This window comes from Lepidochelys kempii, chromosome 8 (genome assembly GCF_965140265.1).
Source record: "Lepidochelys kempii isolate rLepKem1 chromosome 8, rLepKem1.hap2, whole genome shotgun sequence".
Lineage (NCBI taxonomy): Eukaryota > Metazoa > Chordata > Testudines > Cheloniidae > Lepidochelys > Lepidochelys kempii.
In genome coordinates, this window is record NC_133263.1 from 23316491 (window position 1) to 23339685 (window position 23195).

The window sequence follows — 23195 nt, forward strand, 5'->3', positions numbered from 1 at the left end:
ACAGACAGCAGGACAAGAGGCAATTGGTTCAAACTACAGCATAGATTTAGATTAAATCTCAGGGAAAACTTCCTAATTGTAAGAACAGTAGGACAAAGAAAAAGACTGCATAGAGAGGTTGTGGAAGCTCCTTCGCTGGAGATTTTGAAAAGGAGGCTGGATAGCCATTTGTCTTGTATGGTGTAGCCACAACAAATTCTGCATCTTGGCAGGGGGTTAGACTAGATGACCCTTTCGGTCCCTTCTAACTATTATTCTATGATTCCAGCAGTACCATGTGCGCTAACAATTACATAGCTTAGTTACACAGGATGCACCATCCCAGCACTGTAAAAACAAATGCACCTACTATCAGGTATTTGAGAGTCATTAAAATGATCTAAAATTGATTTAAAGATACACCTCTACCCTGATATAACAGGGTCCTCGGGAGCCAAAAAAAATCTTACCGTGTTATAGGTGAAACTGCGTTATATCGAACTTGCTTTGGCTCAAGCATTTCCGTTATTAATAGTCACCTCCTGCCCCCTGACTCCTCAGAACCCCCCAACCCATCCAACCCCCCCAGCTCTTTGTCCCCCGACTACCCCCTCCAGAGACCTCCTGCCCCAACCACCCCTCCCAAGACCCCATCCTCTAAGACCCCTGCTCCTTCTCCCCTGACCGCCCCCTCCAGAGACCCCCCCCATCCCTAATCACCCCCAGGACCCCACCCCCTACCCAACCCCCCCGTTCCTGTCCCTTGACTGCCCCGACCCTTAACCACACCCCTGCCCCCTGACAGGCCCCCAGGGACTCCCACGCCCTATCCAACTCCCCCTTTCCCCATCCCGACTGCCCTACCCCCAGAACCTCCGAACCATCCAACCCTGCCTGCTCCCTGTCCCGACTGCCCCCGAGACCTCCGGTCCCTTATCCATCCCCTCGGCCCCAGCCCAGCACCCTTAACATGCCGTTCAGAGCAACGTGTTGGAGCCAGACACGCTGATCTGCCGGAGCGTGCAGCCGTGACCCCCAGAGCACTGCTTTACCGCATTATATCCGAATTCGTGTTATATCAGGTTGCGTTATATCAGGGTAGAGGTGTATTAGATTGTGAATATACTGAAAACCACAGGTACAGCACAGCCTGTGCTCACAAGTGGAAACATCCATTGGGATCTGGTGAGCACATTACACAATTTCTGGCAAATACAGAGCAGGTTGCATTGGATTAACCTCAAATTTTCCACCACTTAATAGTCCCCAAGGTCAGGATAATAAGGTATGAGATACAATTGCAGCTGTCTACAGTTAAAAAATTTTATCAATCCTTAACATTTGCTCCACCACTAACTCAACTAAATCTTTGGACGGAGAGTACACCACAGCTACTTTTCCAGGGTTTAAAAAGAAGACAGTGGTGAAAGCAAGCATTTTAGGCAATTCATATAAAGTACTGTGGTGCAAAGAACTGACGGGTTTTAGGTTATGAGACTAAGTACTAGAGAACAGTTTTTGTTCTTGATATTACATGTGCAAGATTTGTGCTATCTGTTCTACAAAAAGTAATTCACTATAAAGACAAAGTGTGTGTGTGTCATGACCACTCATTCCGTAAGACAAGCACACAGAGGTTCTTGTGAACTTATATTTGAAATAGATTGTTTCTTTCCCATCCCACTGAACGAAGTCTCTGAGCAAACTGACTATATATGCTAGTACTATGCTACTCTTATATGTATTACAGAAGATACTATCCAAAAGTTCTAAATATTTTAGAAAGTTGCAGCGAATTAAATATCCAAGTATTTTACCTCAGATTTTTGGCTCAGAACATCAGATGGCTTTTATGATGTGGGATCACTTCATTTTGAGGTGCCTGACAAACTAGATATCAATCTGCTCTATACATCTAGAGATGTCTAAAAAAACCACAGTGTGAATTTTTTGTCTTCTGAAAACAGCCTGCTTTAAATCACAAAGTAAGGCTTATTTACTGAAATACTGTAATTGTTTCTGTTTGCAGGAAAGAATATATAATACCAGAGTGAAACAGGATTTCACATTATGAAAATTTTCATTGTGTGTTTATTACTTTCAAAAAGCATTGACTGACCTCTTGGAATTTGTTTAATTGTTCAGGGAAAAAACCTAGTATAGTTGGAAAGTTAATTAGCATCCGAGCAAAATCAATTTGGACCAATATGTATGTGTGTGTGGTTTTTGGGTTTTTTTAGAAAACATACTAGATATTCAATAGTTACATGAATGTGATATCAGAGGAACTGAACACGGTTGGAAGAAACTCAGTGTTTTGGAAACCAACTGACTTGTCAGTTGCAAGGCGGCATATTAATCTTCTAAAACTGCATCACAATAAAGATTCTTTAATGGGTTCAATCATTAAATCCTGACACTGTGTATTTTAGTTTTACAACTACATTCAATTTAAGTTTAAATTTGTATTCCTCATCTCTGCTTTGCCAATATGGGCAAAATGGAAAAACTTGGGATGGGAATTGTTCTGGAATGAATGCAGCCAAATTCTTCACAAGATCGTACAAAGCTGAAACAGGGGGAAAAAAAAAAAAAAAGATATTAACTCAAATGGTCAGGTACAGACCAAAACTAGGAAGGAAAAATGTAGATCAACTGCATGAAAATGCCCCAACACTGAGCAACAGACATGCAAGAGTAGCTAACAATAGTGGAGATTGGGCTTAATTAGCTTTTGACAGATGAAAAAAATGGTGATTGAAAACATTTCCCTACTGTATAAGTCATATTTTCTGTCTATAATTCAAATCTATGGAACAGAACTGAATTTATGGAGAAATAATTTGACAAGCTTTATCTAAGGCAAGAGCTCTCTACAAGAGCCAGTTTTTGGGGAAATAGATGAATGCTTAGTCTCAAAATTAGAACCCTAAGTATATACCAATAGTACTTTACAGCAAACAATCTTTTAAAAGTGCTGAATGAGAACGAATTTACATTTTAAAGGGTGTCTCTCCTCTAAATATCATGTACACAGAAAACACCCTAAAAAATTTTCAAAGCTTTTTGAGAAACACACACAAGTAATTCAGATTTAGTCGATTTTATTTACAGTTTTTGTACATTTCAGAGCATTACACAATTACATATTCTCATTTTCTGACCTGCAAACAGATACCTTAAAACGGAAATATTAAAAAAAAATATGAAGTTAGATACATCCAAAATGCAACAATTACACATCTGACAATTCACAAAGTGTAATTTACTAGGACGTATCCTAAGAATTTAGTAACAACCAGTCAGAAGAAAATCTGACTAATTTCAGCAATCAATTATTTACACATTCAAACAAAACCTCTCTTGCTCTAAACTCCCAGACAAGTGGCCTGGAAGATTTTTCAGTGGAAGAAAGACAGGAAGTTATGATTCACACCTATGCAGCATTAACAGCCCTTGATCCCAAAATTCTGAGAAACATTTCAGCTTTGCCTTTGGGCAAGAGGCATCCCCTCAGCTTGTCAGACCCTGAAGTGTCGTACTTGTGCCCCTGTGTGCATAGAAAGGCTGAGCGTTTGGGAAAAAAGTGGTCACCAAGACCCCATTTAATCTGGCCTTTAAACTCTGTTTAAAGGGTTTAGTTAAATTGGTTTCTAACATAATTTAAACTGGCCAGTGTGGATGAAACCAAGCATGTTTTTAAATATGGTTTGAACTCACTTTGGCCCCATTCACACTGACCAGCTATATGTATAGAAACTACTTAATGCAGAAGTGTTGAAACAAGGTTTAAAGGCCAATATAAACAGGACTTAAGGTTCTGCACTTCCCCTGGTGGGCCACCCAGGTCACAGCTATTACTTCCATCCCTTGTTTACCCTTTGCCATATAGTGACTAGATACATACCGGCTAGAAACTACTAAAAATTCCCTGCAAATAAACTGCCTTTCAGCTGAGGCTATGGCTCCTATGCATGGGAGGAGTTTTTAATTTAAAAAAAGATTCTCATTTGAAAAATACTGAAGTTCTCACTTTAGATTAATTTTGATTGCATGTTCAATTTGTTTAGTTTAACTTTTAAGAAACTGCTACAAATCAGAACAATTTTAGTATAAAAAGAGCAGCCAACTGAGTGCAACGTTCTGAATTGGCCAAGTCCTTCATGGTAGTTCTCTAACTAGGCTATAAATTTTGTGGAGCCTCCAAATTCTTGCCTACCTTACTTTCCACGTTCACGTTTCAAACTGTGTCAGCAGGGCCCGAACTTCGGGAGTCAGCTGCTTAGCAGCCTTAGCGGCCTCTGTGATGGCCTTGCGGTAAAGGCCCTTTCTCTTCTTATTAAAGCGCGACTGAAAGTTTTCTAAAAAGGGGGACAGTTGTGAAAGAGCAAGAAAAGATGTTGTTGGGGACCCAAACCACGAAATGCGGGCCTCCTGTCGAACTAAAAGGCCATTATCTTTCCGGCTCACAGTTATAGTAAGAATACGGGCTGGCCACCAAGGGAAGCCATAAATCTTGGCCCAAACAATGTCCCCTACACATATGGTCCTGCCATCTGGTGTGACACATTTAGAGACGTTTTTGGAAAAGACTTTCATTTTCAAGGAATTACTGAGCTTTTTCTCTTCCTTTGAAGAGGAGGAGGAGGAGGAGGAAGAGGAAGGTGCATGCATGCTGCCTGGAGGAAAATCAAAGCTTTCAGTAGAACTACACTCAGAGTTGGTGGATTTCAAATCATCTGTGCTATCACTACTACACACTGATGCACTGGAAGAGTCAGATTTCTTTTGATTAAGGGTCATGTAAACCGTTATATTGCTTTTGCTGCCTCTCTTGCCCAATGTCTGGTGTTCATCCTGATCAACAGTTACATGCACTTCACTTGTGTCCTGAACCTCACTGCTGGCCTCTTCAGGGCCTTCTGAGGGGCTCTGATTTTCTGAAGGGGCCTCACCTGCTGAGCGGGTGGAGGAGCAGCGAGACTGGGGCTTAGTTGCCATCTTGCCACTCCGTATTTTCTCAAGTCCTGTCTTGAGAGATGAGTCGTTTTCTTCATTCCGGTACCTTTGTGGTTTTAAACGCAATCGGGGTGGGAGGGAACCTGAGCTGGTGTTCTGAAGACGCCGTGTGAAATGGACCTTTGAATGTGCATTTTTGGAAGTGGAAGTTGCACTCTGTTTCTTTTGTGCCTTTTCTTTGGCCATTTTCAAAACTTCCCGAGCTTTTGCATGATCCATGTTTTTGCTCTGGAGAACTTTTTTAGTATTTAACTGAGCTTTCGAAGTGTTTGCTTGAGCAGAAACTTTAACTACTTTGCTTCTGCTGTGGGCAATATTTGAAACTTTGACCACAGCATTTCTTTTCTGGCTTTCATTTTGGCTTTTTCCATCTACTTTATGGTCAGTTTTAAGTCTTTTATTCACAGTAGTCACACTCTCATTCCTTCGCTTTTTATGATCCTCATATTTTAAGCAGTCACTTGCATTGCCACTTTTTTTAATTTCTTTTTTTTCTGCAACAACACTGTTTTTACATTTGTCACATAAGACCTGCCTGGGTCGTAATTTGATAGCATTCATAATAGAAGTGGGTTCCTCCCTGTACATTTTCCGTTTGGGCCGCTTAATTTTTCGGGGCGGAGGCTGAGGTATTGATTGGTTATACGTGTCCCTGATAAACAATGGAGGAGGATATGGCGCTCCCTCATGGAAGAGGGGAGGTGGTTTAGAAGTCCATAGGCTTTTAGCGAGGCTAGGTTCTGATGGCTGAATGGGAGAAGAGGAGTTATCAGGGACTGCACCACTGGCTTCACACTTCACCTGTGTCTCATCTTGGAATGGTTTACTTTGGAGCTGCATGGCTTCAGGTTTATCCTTGTATTCCCTTTTAGGAAATATGGTCACAGGGATTCCATGGGGTCCAAACCTTAAAGGGGAAAAAAAAGAATTTTAAGTGTCTTCATTTTTTACTACACTGAAACAAGATATTTTTAAGACGTCCATGCTAAGGAACTGCTATTTTTAAAGACATTTTAGCTATCTATCCAGAGTCTAAGAATGTAGTTTTATTTTTCCTCAAAACAAGACACTGGACCTATAAGTTTAACAATATATAGTTTGTATAAGGGCATGGCTACACTGGAAACTTCAAACCGCTGTTGCGGGAGCGCTCCCGTGGCAGCGCTTTGAAGTGCAAGTGTGACCACGCGCGAGCTCCCAGCGCTCCTGATAGTCTACCTCTACGAGGGGATTAGCTCCCAGCACTCGGAGCCTATTTACACTAGTGCTTTAAAGCGCTCTGACTTGCTGCGCTCAGGGGGGTGATTTTTCACACCCCTGAGCCAGCAAGTTAGAGGGCTATAAAATGTAAGTGTAGCCAAGCCCTTAGTCACTGAACACAGGCTCCAGACTCATGAACAAATCTTACACAATAGTATCAATTTCTGAAGCTACAGTTTAAGTGGTTACCACAAGAAGCCCTAAACACACATTACTGTAGTCTAGTCTCAAGATCTCACTAATAGAAACAGGATCTACTTTGTAGTTCGACAGAAAATGAATGCTGAGAGATAGCTAATTCCAAAGGAGAGTGGATTTATCACCTCCCCACAAAGTCAGCACAAATTAAATTGCATGCTAATCCAAATGAGACACAAAATTCCTAGAAGTCTTTTGTGCAATACAAAAATATTTAGAATTTTTTTTAGAGTTATCAAAGCAGATTCAGTATGTTTTAAAAGTATTCAGTATATACATGCTAGTACCTGTTATAATGGATAAAATAAAATGTAAGCGATAGCAACCTTCATGCTTAATACACAAGAAGTTTTCCTTAAGAACAGTACTTGATCATTTGATGCATTACGTACAGTCTGAGACAGAATGCCAAGCAACTTTGGGTCTGTTCTGGCAAAGATATCCTTGTTACTTCAATACACTTGATACAAATATGCTCTCCCTTTTCTTCCCCCTACTGCACACCATGTCTTAAGCCATTCTATTTCTCCCAGCTAGCCCTAGTCAAGTTTTAAGATTTATACTGTAGCTACAACTCTTTTGGTGGAGTATGTGCAGGAGACTCAAACGCTTAATTCTAATACAATGGAAAAGAAATCCCTGAAAGAGCAGTAGGCATTGGCTCAATTTTGACTGGGCAACATGCTTCTGCAGTGACCACCCAGAGGCATGTAACATTTCCTGACACATGCTATAGAGAGAAAGCCATGTTTTGTCATTCTACAACACCTCTGAGGCAAAAGCAAGTGGGAGAAGTGGTAATTTCCCAAGTTTCATAACCACCTAACCACTTTCAAATATCCCTGATGCTTGTAGGGTTAAACCCTTTTCCATTTGTGTTTACATTTTAAATATCAACAGTACACAGCCTGTCTTCACTGCCTTATTAGCTTAAGGTATCACTCAAGTTTTGCCCCTAACTTGACTCCAATTCACACACAAGATCTCTAGCTCAAGTTAAGTGGCATTTTAAACTCAAGCTAGCTAGACCATTAGGGATATGATTTGAAGCTCAAGTGCTACTGAGGTTCACAGGAGTTAATAATGCAGTGGGGATTAACAGATAGTTACAACTCATTAGCTGCTAATCCAACCGCTCCAGTGCATTAACTTGAGCGAACCATTGCTCAAGCCCATAGATGAGAGACTGTCATGCAGCATGCATTAGTGTTGGCTGTACCATTCTTTCTTTTCAACATGAACTAAGTGCATAATTGCAGTAAATAAGTTAGGTACTTACAGACAGGTGTCACTTACCAATACACCTTAACTAAATGCAAACATGCTGAATGCTTCAAACTGTTGCAAGAAGCAGGCTGTTTGAACAAATGCCTATGTAATGCCTTTCATTTCTTGCTGCTCTATTATGAAACAGGGCGTTGTATGTGCTAGAAGATTCCTTACATTGTCAACACAAGTCTTTACTGATTTACTTTAATGCATACTGATTAAATGTGGTTTAAAAAAGTTATAGGTTATAAACAAAGCAATTTTCAGATAAAGTTGAAATGAATATGCCACATCCAAACTCACATGGGCCATTATTCCTCCCAGTTGTAGAGGAAGAGCAACCTCAATGAGTTTGGTTTCCACAAAAGTGCTGAAAGTAAACACCTGAAAACTTACAGAAAACTGACATAGTCATTACTGTTACCTACACACCAGCTACTGTTCATCTGACCTTTGAGCTATAAATAGCATGTTAACAGTTTAAGCACTACAGTGAACCTCTACACATGCTAGTGTGTATTGTTCTTCCCTTCCCCACAAAATAAACTAGATTCCCTTTGAAATTCAGTTCAGAGTCCTCTACCTGCTTAATATCTAAAGTTTAGACATTCCTCCATTAATTCAGAAGAACACTGTTCATTTTAACTATTTCTCTGATGCATTATTGAAGGCTTCAGACACTGTATACACACACACACACACACACACACACACACACACACACACACAGAAAAGAACAAATACTGCTACAGTTATTTGAAGAAAGAGTACATCAGGCATAAATCCACTGTGGGACTCATGTTTAAAAATCTGATTCTAACTGCCTTAAAGGTCCACCAAATGGACCATTATGTTTCTTCCATACTGGAAAGGAAGATCTTTATCCACTTTTTGATCAGTTAGATTAAGGTATCAGGATTTGAAAAATGCCTACAATAGACATTATCCCAAGAAGTAAACCTACCAGACAAGATATGGTAGTACTGTACATTAGCTGCCATGCACCAAGATCCTACAATTTAAAAGGACAAGAGAGCTGTACTCTTGATAATGGTAACTAAAAAGCCTCGATAAGCTTTCCATTTAATTATTTTTAAAAATGCTATTTTTCTTAAAGATAAAGGTTTTTTTCCCTGCATTTTCCAACGTGTTCTCTCTTTACAATAATGTAGGGGAAAAGGTGTAAAGGATTGAAGCCTGTTTTATAGCCCTCTGCTCTGGCTGAGCCAGCACCCTCCCTGTGAACCTGCCCTGGACTCTGTGAGAAGGTCATTTCCAACAGGGTCAGTTCTTGCAGTTTCTTTTATTTCAAGTTTCTGCAACAAAACAACTTCTTAGCATGTCCCTCAAGCCCATAAGTTCCTCAGCCCAAAAGTTCCTGACTTTTACCTCAGAGCCTTTGTGATAACAGGATTTCCCAGTCAACAGTACCTCCAGCCTCTATTGCATGTGTGGGCAAACTTTTTGACGCGAGGGCCACATCTGGGTGGGGAAATTGCATGCAGGGTCATGAATGTAGGGCTGGGGTTGGGGTGTGGGAGGGAGTGTGGGGTGTGGGAAGAGGCTCAAGGTAAGGAGTTGGGGCAGAGGAGGGGTGTGGGATGTATGAGGGGGCTCAGGGTAGGGTGATGAGGTATAGGGTGCAGGAGGGGGGCAGCACGGAGCTCAGGGCAGCGAGTTGGGGAGCAGGGTGCAGGAAGGGTTCAGGGTTTGGGCTCCCGCCCGGCACTGCTTATCTGGAGCGGCTCCGGGTAGCAGTGGCACTTACGAGGTCCAGGGCAGGCTCCCTGCCTGCCCTGGCCCTGCGCTGCTCCAGCACCACATCCCTGCAGCCCCTGCGGGAGGGGGAAAGAGGGCTCCACACGATGCCCTCGCCTGCAGGTACCTCCCCTGAAGTTCCCAGTGGCCATGGTTCTCCATTCCCAGCCAATGGGAGCTGCGGGGGGCAGTGCCTCAGGCGAGAGCAGCACACAGAACCCTTTGCCCCCACCCCCACCCCTCTCGGAGCCGCAGGGACGTGGTGCTGGCCGCTTCCGGGAGCGGCCCGGGGCCCGCAGTGCCACAGGGGTGGCGTTTCCGCAGGCCAGATCCAAAGCCCTGATGGGCCGGATCCAGCCCTCAGTTTCCCCACCCCTGCTCCACTGGCTACTGCTACCTGCTCCTTTTTTTATGAGGACCAGCCCTTTAAGCTCCAGGTCTTCTCCCAAGTGTGGCAGGTAGGATTAATTAGTCAGCCAGCTGCTGGCCTCTGACACCAGAGGAATACAATCCCTTTACTACAGTCACAATTATGCTCTTTACCACCTCTCCTATATTTGGTCTCTTCCATTTCTCTCCCGCACAAAAATTACCTGCATATTCTTAAAAGCCTACTTTTCTATCTTGTCTCCTCAATTCTTCCCTCTCTCCCTTGCTAAATTACATCCACTCATTCCACATCTACCCACTCCTTCATACATGGGTTTCTGATAAGTGTCAGCCCCAAAGAGCTACCAGATCAGAGCAAGAGGAGGGCCTACATTGTCAAGTGGCAATAACCAGACAAGAAAGTACCAAAAGTAGCCATTTTACAATCCACCTTCCCTTTCTCCCCACTCCCAGATCCTGGGTCCAGTTCTATATTTTTCCTAGTCCCTAGTTTACAGAGACTTAACTGTCTACTGCCTCAGTGAGCCAGTAACCCAGCCATTTTTCCTAAAGAGGACAACAATAGTTTGATTAGATGATATTGGGTTATTATTAAGAGGTTCTTTCCTCAAACAAAAAACAAAGGACAGCAAATTAATTTATGAAGTAACTATATTCTGTTGTGTTGCAGGGTTTCACTCCCATCTGCCATTAAATAGATTTTTAAAAAACTCCACTTCCCACCCAGGTCCACTTACCTCCAATTCCAAGCACGGACAGTTTGGAAACCTTCCCAATAGCTAGTTTTGAGGATGGAGGTCTCTACTCTTAGGTTTTTTGTTTTTGTTTGTTTGTTTGAGGCAAGTATTGCAGAACCATGGTAAATAACACTGAGAGCTGGCTTTTAAGTCCCATCAGATTAACAGAGGTCAGTCAAGTTTATATAAAGATGTGAATACCACAAACAGCTCTAACTTAGACAGTTTGTAACAAATAAGTAGTTCACCTAATGACTTCAATCACACTCGTCTGACCTTGTTGAAAGAGGGACAAAATCAGAAGCCTCAATTTAAGGTCAGCTTTACGCTCAGTAACCTCTCTCTTATTTTGGTCATCAAGTGCTTACCGGAAAGTGTTCTATTGCTATAGTATAAATCTAGCAACCAGAAACAATTTTAAAATCACTTTATAGAGTGTAAGATTTTCAAGACAGGGATATTGTTTTTTTGGGGGGTTGTTTTAAGACCACATAACACCTAGTCCACAGTGGATGCTGCAAAAACAAGGAGTAATGATGCTCAATTGTTCCTACTTAACAAATCCTATCCTCTTCCCTCTCAAAATTCTGTGAAATGTAGGGGCTAGTGAAGCACGGGACCCATGGGACAGTTCTGGGAAGTGTTTAAATAAAGGTACATACCAACTTAAGAGTCCATTGTATTAACTCACTTTGAAGCTGGGTTCTCCATTATAAAATGCAGTGCTTATAATGGATGTACCAGGAACAGTCATTGCATTGTTTGCTGTAACTTGCTACTGTCTGAACTGGTTTATAGTATTTTAACAATAGTCAAGACTTCCCCCAATGTTTTCAAACATGGGATAAGGCAATACTATGGAGATTCCACGCTTCTAGTACAAAGACTTCAGTGGAGCCAAAATTTGGCCCTGTCTGCCTTGAAAGACGAAGCTCCCAAATCAGGTTCGGTACAGCCAGTTTTCTCCAACAGCTAGATGGGTGCTGGCTTCTTACTTGGACACTGCCCCATAGCAACGGGCTACCTTCCATTTCTTGTATCTCTCGGTCATTAATAGGTTTAATTTGTTGGTTATTAGGACTCTAGTAAAGTTCCTGAGCCTATGTCTGGATGCATGGGTGGGGAGAGCATGTGGGTGGGAGAAAGGAAGAGATTGACAGGGTAAATTAGAAAAGAGAATTGTAGTGGAAAGGTTTGGGAAGGAGAGAACTAGAAGAAGAGAGTAGGGGTGAGAGAGAAAGGAAGGAAGGAAAACACTGAAGACGACAAACAGTATTTCTCTCTTATTGCAGGAGAAAAAAAGGCAGAAAAAGACAGAAAGAGAGCAGATCTAACAAAGGCAAGGGATACAGTAAGGGTGATTAATCAAGTAACTTGCCAAATACTATTCAGTTTTCACTAATTTATCAGATGAAACAACACAATGTACTGAATAAAAAATAAAAATCAAGTCCCATCTCTATTTCTGTAGTCACTCACTAATCACAAGACCTCAAAGAGATGTTCTGCTAAGTGTTTTTGCTCCACTCTCAGTTTCTTTGTATTATATAGACTAGAGTGTTTCAAACGAACAACAGAGCAAACGGTTTTAAATTTTGGTACAATTTCTACATGTTTACAAGTTCTAAAAGAAAGTGTTTTGATTAACTGGTATTAGCAAAGGTGAACAAGGACCACAAGAAAAATGCCACTATAAAAGTTCAAAGATGAAAAGCACATCACCGCTCTTCAGATTAATCTTGACATCATGAGTCACCTTCACTGGCCTATGCTCTGAACTGGAGTACATCCTGCAAGTCTAAAAGGTTTGTTGTAATGAATGCCATCTTTTAAAACAACCAAAACCAATTCGGCAACATAAGTAAGGCCTGTCTAACCATTCAGTTTGAAATAAATGCAAAGTGGCAAACACTGCAAGTGATATCTTCAGTTTGTCCTCATATCCAAACACAATGGTAAAGCTAAGCAAGAGCATTCCATGCAGAAACAACCTGTCTCAGGTACAATATTACTTTCTACTTAACAGAATGCCATCCCTTGAAGTTAACACCACAGTTTCTATGATCTGCTAAATAGAAAAAATTCCAGTGATGAGTGATTTATATTGTTCATAGGACAATGTAATCTATAGCTTTTCATTCATTTTGATGTAATTACACAACCTACAACTACACCCTAGGTCCTTATCTGAAAGCAGGAAAGATCTTGTGCTAGAGCCTCTTATGTAATTGAGCTGTGCTTGGCACAGGACTAGAGGAGGGCAGAGCAAAAGGTAGTTTAAGAGTACTTAAACCAGGTATTTAGCCCAGGCCTGGCATAATTCACAGCAGACCTGTAGCTACTCTAAATTACAAATGGCTGCATGTGAGCCTCCAGCATGTGTTCCAGGCCTGTGTCAAAAAAGCCCCACCAATATCAGGAAGGGGTTGATGTAGAAAATGCTACGCCAGTTCTTGCCACCTACCAAAGAATTCCCCTCAGAGGGACAGTTAACCTGGCTTTCCTGAGGCTTTGTGACAGAGTAGGAATCAGGACCTGTCCCCTTGTTTCAGCAATATATAGCTGAGGAAAGACTTTATTATTCCTATTAACATTTTATAGTAATGCACTGCTGCATTTAAGTAATGAGCTTGACATATCAGTCAGAGGTCATTTCAGCCTCTGAGATAATGAGCTGGGTGCACAAGTATTAATGCTGGGTGCTTAGGGTATCAGGGGATGACTAGAATAAGTGTTAAAAACAGAATAAATGAAGAAAGATTTAGCAATCCCAGAGAAGAGTGAAGAATGTTTCAGTCATGAAGTAGCAGAAGTAGGGCACAGACAGATTACCTGTACCAAAATAAGGAAACTTTCTGGAGCATAATCAGCCTTACTTTTAAAACAAAGACCATTTCTGATACTACCAAGTTTACCATGTCACTAACTTTTTGAAGTCATCACTGGTCAAGTACTTCATAAGGTTTTTGTGCAAGTCCTGTAAGCTATGAGAATTAATGAATATTCAGAGCTAATTATGTGTCCTCTTTAATTATGTATAGACTAGTTAAGTGACATCAGTAAAACCAAAAGCTGCAGAAGCATCTCACATAAATTTATGTAGATTTTGTTTTCTAGTTATCAGTTTATCAAAATTCCAGTTCTCTGAAGGGTAGCGAGAAGAAAATAATGATGTACACATTCAGCATTCTGTTCTCAAGTGGGGTGAGCTACCACAAAAATGTGAAGTATTTGAGTCTTTGCCTGTATGTCAATTAAGTCAAGACTAAAGCAAGAAATGTGGGTATACGTTATAAACACTCTTCTACGATTATGAACCTATTTAGGAGTTGCCTGTTGTGTTCTTCAGACTAAACAAATGCACACAAGCATTTAAACAATGAATGATAGCATGGAGGTTTACTTTAATGGGGAGGACTTCAGTGAACCCTTCCTGCATTTGCAAACTACATGGGGGAGGAATGGAGTAGAAGGGGGAAAAAAAGCTTTTCTAGCAAGCTAACGCCTCCTGCAGAGAGAAGCCAACTAGGACGGTTTTAAATCTAATGATTGAATGTGAACCATGTTCCTTCAGTCTCTTGAAAAGACTTATGATTTCATGGTGTCTTGGCATAACTATCAGAATGCATGATCACTAATTTGAATCAGCACAGGAAGTTGATATTTTAGGAAAGAATCAGATTTGATCTAACACATCATTTACAAGAAGTCCATTGACCTCTGATGTGTTATCACTGATAGTCAGCCTACAATGGTCTGATTATAAATTAAAATATTCTGTTTATTTTTTTTGTTGTTCAGACCCATACAGCATTCCTTATGTGTGTTCCACAGAAGCCATGACAGGAATCATTTGGTTTAAGGTTCAAACATTTTGTAGCCTATTGGCTACATTTACTAAAATATTTAGCACCACTTAGTTCTGAGCATCTTTGTTTCATGCATCATCTACCTGATTAATTGAAATATTTCACTTAGAATTTGAAGGAATTAGTTTAATAAAGCTCCAATCTGACTTTATGCACATTAGTATTCCAGAATAGCTATACTGGTTATATATTATGTAAGCTACTTAATACGAAGCACAATATCCTGAATACAGGTATCCAGAACATACCCCAAACATTTCACTATTATTCTGCTTAGTGTAGAATTTCAGTGTCTAAATATACACTAAGTATCCACTGGGACACCTTACTGAGTAGGTATCCACAGAAGCTGAACTATGTTCTTAGTAGTTTATTTCCATCCAGAGTAATATGGCACCAGAGTTCACAGTTCAGAAAATGCAGTATTTCATTTAGTCAAAGTTCCAGAACAATGGCTTGCACCTCCAATTTGAGTTACTATGTGCTGTTTCTACAGAAATGGAAGTAAGTGGCCAATGCCTTTCACCACCCAAAACATTGCTTATTAGGATCTGCTAGTAGTAATAATTATGCATGTCCTATGCAGACAGGGTTGGACTGATGGACTCTACATGTAAACAGAATACTTATGGAATCATATTTCTCTTACATGTAAATGACAATCGCAAAAAGTCTTTATTTGGTATAACTTCTAAGCATGTAAACATCTTCCAACTGAAGTCAAAGATTTCTAGTTAAATACTGAGTTGAGTGTTTTAACAAAGTTACATCAGGGATTAACAGTTAACACCTGTCAGAGGAAGTGGATCAATATTCAACAGGGCTTTTTGAAGGCCCAGATTGAGCTTCACATCGCACACTGAATTTGAGAAAACACTGTACTGCTTGCAGCTGCATGCTTGTAGCTCCCCTTATGTACAGAGGAATCAGTTTCTTTCACTGCATCTTTCCCACCCACAGAGGACCCTGTGGATCCACAGCTTCAAACAGTGAGGGGAAAGAAGCTCACTAACCAACAGTAGAAAATACTGATGTAAAAACAGCTAGAAGTTGTATTACTTAAGAGTGCAAGCCTGAAGCTAAAAACCTCTCTTTGAAATAGGGGGAACCCCACGGGCAGCAGCCTACAGCTTCGTGAAACCACATTCAGTATAGACACACAGGGCCATCTTCCGAGAAGTCCGAAGGATCTGTGTATGGGGTAGGTCCAACCCCCTGATTTTTCCCACAGAGGTGGTAATGTAGTCCCTCCCCTCTCCTTCTGGAAGAATTGGAAGGAAGCACCATGTAAAGTTTTCTGCAGCTTCATCTCCACATCAGCATGTCTAGATAACCAGGTTACACTTTGGTAAAAAATACATGCCAATTTTGAAACTGGTTTTTATTTTTGAACTTTTACCTGGATACCAAGTACAGCTTTTTTCTTTTGTCATGCCACAGTGCTAGGGTCTCTGGGCTGATCTAGACAATTTTCACACCTATAAACTCAAACTCTTTTTAAATTGGTTTTGTTAAAATTGTGCAATCCCTTTTTAGTAGACATTCTTTAATTAATTTAAAAGTTCAACAAGCATGTTGCACTGATTACAGTCATTCAACCAATAAAGAATCACCGATGTATATGCTCAACCTTCACTTCACCTCAGTGTAGTTTGTCTGGGAATTTCTTTTTTAAATAAAAGAAAAGGAGTACTTGTGGCACCTTAGAGACTAACCAATTTATTAGAGCATAAGCTTTCGTGAGCTACAGCTCACTAACACTAAACCAGAAAGTGAGAAAATACTATCATGCACTATTTCAAATGATCTAAAGATTAAACTGAAGTCTTTTTCAATTTTAACTTTTAGCACCATATTTAGTTATGCTCCAGACATAAAGCAGTCAGAGCATACCAGGTTGTACACCCAAGTTTCCCGTCCACCCTCCTGTCCCCACATTCCCTCAAGTGAAGGGAAGCCAAGTTGCCCTCAGGAAACATGGTGGCATCCTAGGCTGTCAGAAGGTGGAGAAGAACACTAGAAGAAGCAGATATTTGCACTGGCCATACATATGAACGTCAGTCCAACTGAGAACAACAGAAGATGGCAGCCATTTTAAAATAGGGCAGTTCTTTGTGGAGTTCTCTGTAGTCTAAACTGGAAACTTTTGCCAGCACAGGAGTGTCAGTGGTGTGATTTCTTTCTAAACCAGCTGAAGTCCTAGTGCAGATGTAGTTATACAGTTTATTTTGCTTTATTTAGAATAGCTATGCCAGCAAAATTTAAGTTTGGACGAGATCTTGTTCAGCCTCTTTTTTGTGAGGAGGAAAAACGAAAAATCTTAATATTATTTCTTTCAAAAGTAGTCTATGTACAAGATTCCAGAGAAGTTTTTTACTCTATGGGAACTTTGAGCAGTCCACATTTATTCCATTATTAAAATGAATTTGTCATTAGGAACAATAAAGAGGTCAGACAGGATACATAATACCTTAGGAGACTCATTTTTAAATTAACTTTAATTTGATTAATGCATTTAAATTTCCAAAAATATTGCTCTATACTTGGAAGAAGTGCTAGGCTTTGGGGGAGAATATGCTGTAATTTTCATATATCAGAGAATCGCTACTTTAACTGAAAAACTCAGTCCCACCATGACTGACACCTCCATAATTCTTTTTAATTATCTGCATTACAATAGCACCCAAGGGCCCATAATTATGGGCAAAGAAAGAGCAGACACTACAGAGAAGTTTGACTTTTGTGGCTGTTTCCTAAACAGCTTATCCTACCTGGCTTTTTGACAAGTCCAAAGAACAACTGCGTTTCCATACTCTTTAGTCACCAGAAAGAGATTGTGACTCTTAAGCTATGGCTATGCTAGAAAACTTAAGAGGCACAGCTCCACCACTTTAAACTCTCTGCACAGCTGCTCTAAACTGATAGCTCCCATCAGCTTAATTACTCCAGCCCCAGCAACCGGCGGTAGCTATGTCGGCAGAAGAAGCTCTCCCAGCAACATCAACACCAGCGCTTAAGTCAGCATAAGTTATGTCGCTCAAGGGAATGGCTAATTCACACCTGAGTGACATAGTTTATATCGATTTAAACTTTAGTGTAGCCATAGCCTTTGTGACATCTTGCAGATTACGCAAGGGAGACGAAACAATGCTACAGAGTCAAACGATGGGCAGAAGTTAGTGCCCCCTCCCCCAAATTTTGTGACTGAATATTAGCTTTGTAAACTTCAGTACTTCCATAAAATCTAAGGCAATATCAACCTGCACTGTAGTTCCTTCCCAAAACCAAAATTTAAGCAGTTGTTCATGACAACATGGGATTTGGACAATTTTTCACTACTCTTGTATTTTTTAATAGAAGCTACATTGGTTTGACTGGAGAAAATTCTTTACCCTTTCAGGGACAGTCAAATAAAAAATATCTAAAGACAGTTTACCTATATCATTGCCACAACCTTAGATTCTCAGAACTCAGATTCAACGTTAATCTTACGTTTTATTTTTGGGGTGAAAAGTGAAGAGAGACTAATCAGTTTCACTTTACAAAGGTCATGCTTTAATTAACACTAAGCTGCCATGTTTGAGCTGTAAACACTGAGAAAATGTGTTTATATCAAACAATCTTTGGGCCAACTGTGACAGTTCATGTAACCTCACTGGGGTCTACAAATTCTTTCTCCATATGGAAGTAGAAGTTCTATGTGAGCAGAAGCAACATAAGATTCTAACCACTTTAGAGGTATCATTGGGAGACAGTACCATAACAAAGCAACAAAAAGCAATTTTACAAAACGAGTTAAAGATTTATAAAGTTCAGTTAAGCCAAATGGATAAGTTACATGACAACTCTGCTTTTAAAAAATCATTTTCATTACCATTTTGTTCCCAACCAAAACCCTCTTTTCATATTGGCAGACAAAGTTATATGTCAGATTGCTAGAGATTAATGCTCTCTCCTCTGAATTCTGGTATCTCAAGCTTTCAAATGGCAAAAGACTTTGGTTTCTAGCTGTCATGGTTGTTCTTTCCAGAGCTGCTATGATGAAATTCAAAAAAGGGGGAAAACCCTGCATGTCAGAATTGTGATTAAGGTTCAATACATCATGATATACCAGGGCTAGAAACAAAATCTTTCCGTTTCTAAGCTAAGAATTCTGTGATTGTTCACAAGAAAATATAACTTAAAAAAAACTAGACATGAGGGACTAGGTTTTTTTTTCGGCACGATGAAGTCTTAAGACCCCGCCCAATGTAGTTTTCAATCCTGGAATAGTGTTCCAACAGGATGAAAAGCACTCCCACACCACCTCTTAAGATTTAGAAGTGCTATACTTACTAACGTTTGCTTTCTCCAGGTGCAGAGTGAGCCTTGCCGCAATTCTGAGCCAGCAGGTGGCATTAATGTATCACAAACCAATATAGCCGCATGCAGTCTCATAAGACCCTCAGAATACATTGCATGCGTAGAAATACATTAATTTAAAAGGAGATTGTGTCTAACAATTTTTGCAGATGGCAACTGATATTACTATAATTAAAATGTTAGAGAAAAATATCTATCCAAGGTCACCATGTGCATGATCAATTTCTGTTTTGATAGTCAGCTACACTTCCCATCTCATGCATTAAGATGATACCACCGCTTATGCACTGGGAAGGAGCTCTCAAGCATTACCTTCCTGAGACTATGCAAGGAGCTTAAAGGTAATAGCAGCAGCACTACTAGAGTTAAAATCAGCAGCAGGCAGGCATGTGGGAATGTAAACAGGAGGAGAGTGGACTCAGTGATGCTTGTTCTTGAATTTTCCAAAAAGACACTTCAGAACATCAGCTTGGGTACAAAAACTCCCTTTAAGAACTAGGTCCTGGGTATGAAAAATGTTCGATTGGAATTATATAGGGAATTGGAGTGGGATCCAGGAGACCCAGGTGAATTCCCAGAGCAACTTCTGACCTCCTATGTGACCATGGAGAAGCTGCTAAATTACTTTGTGCCTCAAATCCCCATTTGTAAAAGTGGGTATAATACATCCTTATCTGACAGGGATATTGTGTGGATAAAGTTCATTAGTGATTAGGGCACTTGCTCAGTGATGAGGGCCATAAATACTTAAATAGGACATTCTATTTAAAGGGGGTACTCCAACAGAAAAAATGTTCATATTTGTCAATTAAAAATGTAATTGACAATGTTCCCTTATATATGCACTGTTGACCTCATTTAAAACTCTGCTGGAATAAATAAAAAGGCTAGCATTTCATTTCAGCAGCAGAAACAGAAGTAGTAGAGGTTCAGAGAAAAACAACAAAATTGGTCGAAAGCATTTCGGCTGTGCTTCCATCCCACAATACAGGAGTGACAGCACTAAAATTCAGAGGGGCAATAAACTTGCCTGTATGAAATGCATATTTTTTACACACAAGTTAACCTTCAAACTCATTGCCATACGATAATGAGGCAAACAGCAGCCTCATTTCCATTTGCTAGACTACAAGTGCTATTAATCTTTATTCTTCAGAGAGTAAGATGGGTGGGGGGAATCATAGTTCACTGTGGGTAGGGTGAGTTAGCACCTGTAACTGAAGATGTTGGTAACCATTAAAAAAAAAGTGGACTAGATTAGAATTTTTTTTTTATTCTTACCAAAAACGTACTTGACTTTCATAGGAACTTATAAGTTTAAGATTTCTAGGAGAAGCAGATTTGGAGGCAATGGCCATGTCTGCACTGGAGAAGTTTAGAAAAATTCCCACAAATTCAGATGAACTGGTGGGAGCAAAGTTCCAATGGACATATTTTTTTCTATATTAGGATTCCCACCGTTTCAAGTAAACCAATGTTAGAACTTGTGGGGGCTTTTGGTTTGGTTTTTCCCCTGTGTAATGATTCCTAATTCAACATTCAGTAAACAGAGACTCCCAAAAGAGTTAAGGTTAGTCAAAACTTGTATACTATTGATGTTTTTAACAAGTCCTGCTACATGAATTATACATCTCATAAAAGTCAAATGAAGGGACCATCATAGTTTTCTGATATTGACAGCACTGTCCTAAGGCAGTAACAGGCCACCAAAGCGTAAAAATCTAGATAAGCTAATTGCAGCAAAATAAAAATAGCACAGAAGTGGAGTTTATTTAAAAAAATGTGTTTAACACTTAAGTGCTGAAATATTCTATAGGTAAAAAGTGCCTAGTACATTTCTAAAGTTAACATACTACTTTATTCTTCTTTTGGGGATTTGAGTCCAGATCTCACTTGCCAGCTCACATACACTGGTATCACTAGCAAAACATTGCAGAGCCTGTATGTAAGGAAGCCCAATTCTCACCCTAGGCCCGCTCCAGAGCTTTGATTTAAAGAGAGAGAGAGAGAGAGTCCAAACTGTATCTTCCACATCCACCTGAAGAGGGACCATCCATGAAGTCCAGGATGCACATGGACAGAGGGGCAGACACAGAAAATGCATCATTCCCTCATCAGCCCATAAGAAGAGGTAATACAACCCTTAGCTGTACTACCTTTTCCACAAAGTCCTCTGTGATGAGGAATGCTTCCCCCTACCTTTAACAAATGATTTGGGGCAATCTTGGAAGCATGGATCCACTGACGCCATACTACCCAGGAATCAAGGAGCCCCTCCTCATCCGTGTGGAGCCATAGTGCTTCTATGCAGATGGCCCTGTGCCTCAAAGGGATATTGGAAATTCACATGTTGGAGGATCCTCAGTGGTGAGACAATTTTTGTACCCAAAAACCCCAGACATTTACATCTATGGGGATACACTGGGTCAAATGTACATGTTTAATAAAACGCAGGTGATTTGTTTGTTTTTTCAGGAGGGGAAATAAATCAGGATTTTCCTTACTCATACATACAGGATCCAGAGTCATTTAATGGCAAGTGCTTTGACACCCACATAGTGCAAGTGACTGAACAGAGTGAAAGCCAGCAATTCTGAGGGTCTGGACTTCAGATCTACAAAAGAATAGAATTAAAAAATAAGTTAACTGAATGCACCCATCACTGGTTTGGGGCTTTTCAGTATTTCACACTAGAAATGTACATTACACACTTAAAGATCAGCCTCAAATCAATTTAATAAAATGTGAAAGTGCCTTTAGACTTTTCAAACTATAGGTGGTTAACTTCTGAGCTGTGGAATTAGCTTCCACGATTTTTAAGATGTTTCTAACATCTTAAATCATCTTCATTGATCTTAGAAAAGGCCATACACCTCTCTAAATATCTGCCCCCCAAAAAACAAGCTGGTTGAAAGCAAAAATGCAGAAAGCCATTGGCCCCATTTCTAAAGGAAGCACTAAGAGCAGAGAGACTATATAAGTAAATAATTTATTTAAATTGATACAGGTTCTCTATGTCACAACCACTATCTTGGATTACTAGAGTTTAAGAACATTTGCAAATTCTGTTTTCCAAGATTTGTGTTTTTTACTTTTTGCACTTCACTTAGAACAGGCAATGAAAATAGCCTAGTCAATGTCACTTTGTTCTATACTTGTAGTTTAATACTTCAGCATTAAGCAAACACTAAAGAAGGTATCACTGGGGAAATATAAATATCCGTAAATACTTTCCTTAGAATTTTCTGAACAATTTTTACTCCCATCAAGTTGTGCAAGTTTCCCCGAAATGCTGGACTTGAACTAACAAAACTGTCTCTTCGGGCCCAGATTTACTAGGTGGATATTGGTTCCTTGAAGAGAAAGCCCCTCCCCAGATGCAAGGAGAATCATACTAGTAAACCCTTCAGGACTCCAAGAATCTTCAATTTGAAGACTGCTGTAATCCAAAAGGTGTCAGCGGGCTTTTAAAGGATAGCATGACATGACTTGGTCAATGCAAGCTGTAAATTAAGAGATGAGCACCCAAAACAGAACTCTAGATCTGAACACCCCTATGATTTGGGGAGGCTCAGGCCAATTCTCTGCAGTTCAAGCTCATGACTGTTAACAGGACCATGGAATTAAGAAGGCCCAAGATGAATCCTAACTGAGTTAGAGGGAATTGACCATGTGCTCTTCCTGCCTACCTCATGTTTTCTAATTCCCACAAGGCAACAACTCTTATTATTTAAAACAGCAGCACGAAAAGGTGGGGGGGAAAAGTAAAGGTTTGTTGGTCAGTGACCAACTTTTATCCTATTTTATTACTTAAAATGAAAGGGCCTCTCCCTTACCTTTAACCCAGTAGTAGGCCAGAAGACCAGAGACCGTGCGTGGCAGCAGCAGAGGCTACATCGCATCAGAACTGGCGGTCGGAGAAGGTGCTGTTAGGCATTGTCTCAATGCAACGAGGCTGCGGGGGCACCGTTCCTACCCATCATGGCCCGGCCTGGGGCTTAGCCTGCGATAAGGCCGGGTTCTTTAGATAGGGAGTAATTAACACGGGGCAGTTCCTCCACCCTCACACAACGAGATAGAGCTAAAGGGGGTAAATCGGCTCCAAACACCCCGCCTCCATCTCCAGGAAGGATGGCGGGCCAAGGGCTACTACTGTACAGAGCCTGAGTCCCCTACACTCCATCTCTCAACGGGGGGGGGGGGGGGGGGGAGGCGGCTGACCGAGAGCTGAGGAGCCCGGGCCCGCTCTCACCCTTTGCGGAAGTCCCTGAGGGCCTTGGGGTCAGGCCCAGGGATCCCCCCGAAGTGCTGATCTCTCCCGGCAGGGAGGAGCTGTTCTCCAGCGGCATCTCAC

At 40.7% G+C, this 23195-nt stretch overlaps 1 protein-coding gene across 4 annotated transcripts in view; it reads right to left on the reverse strand.

The window, feature by feature from the left end:
• Positions 1–23195, reverse strand: part of PWWP2A (PWWP domain containing 2A) — a 39807-nt gene that overhangs the window by 15840 nt on the left and 772 nt on the right. The window contains exons 2-3 of one of the 4 annotated variants that reach the window (XM_073355864.1): positions 21346–21455; positions 849–5905 (exon numbers count right to left, since the gene is read on the reverse strand). In XM_073355864.1, coding sequence (XP_073211965.1) covers positions 4213–5905; positions 21346–21398 — 1746 coding nt within the window. In that variant the 5' untranslated portion in view covers positions 21399–21455 and the 3' untranslated portion in view covers positions 849–4212. Of the gene's footprint in view, positions 1–848; positions 5906–21345; positions 21456–22677; positions 22801–23195 lie in introns of those variants that run through there. The other 3 variants (XM_073355866.1, XM_073355863.1, XM_073355865.1) reach the window with 3 other exon arrangements.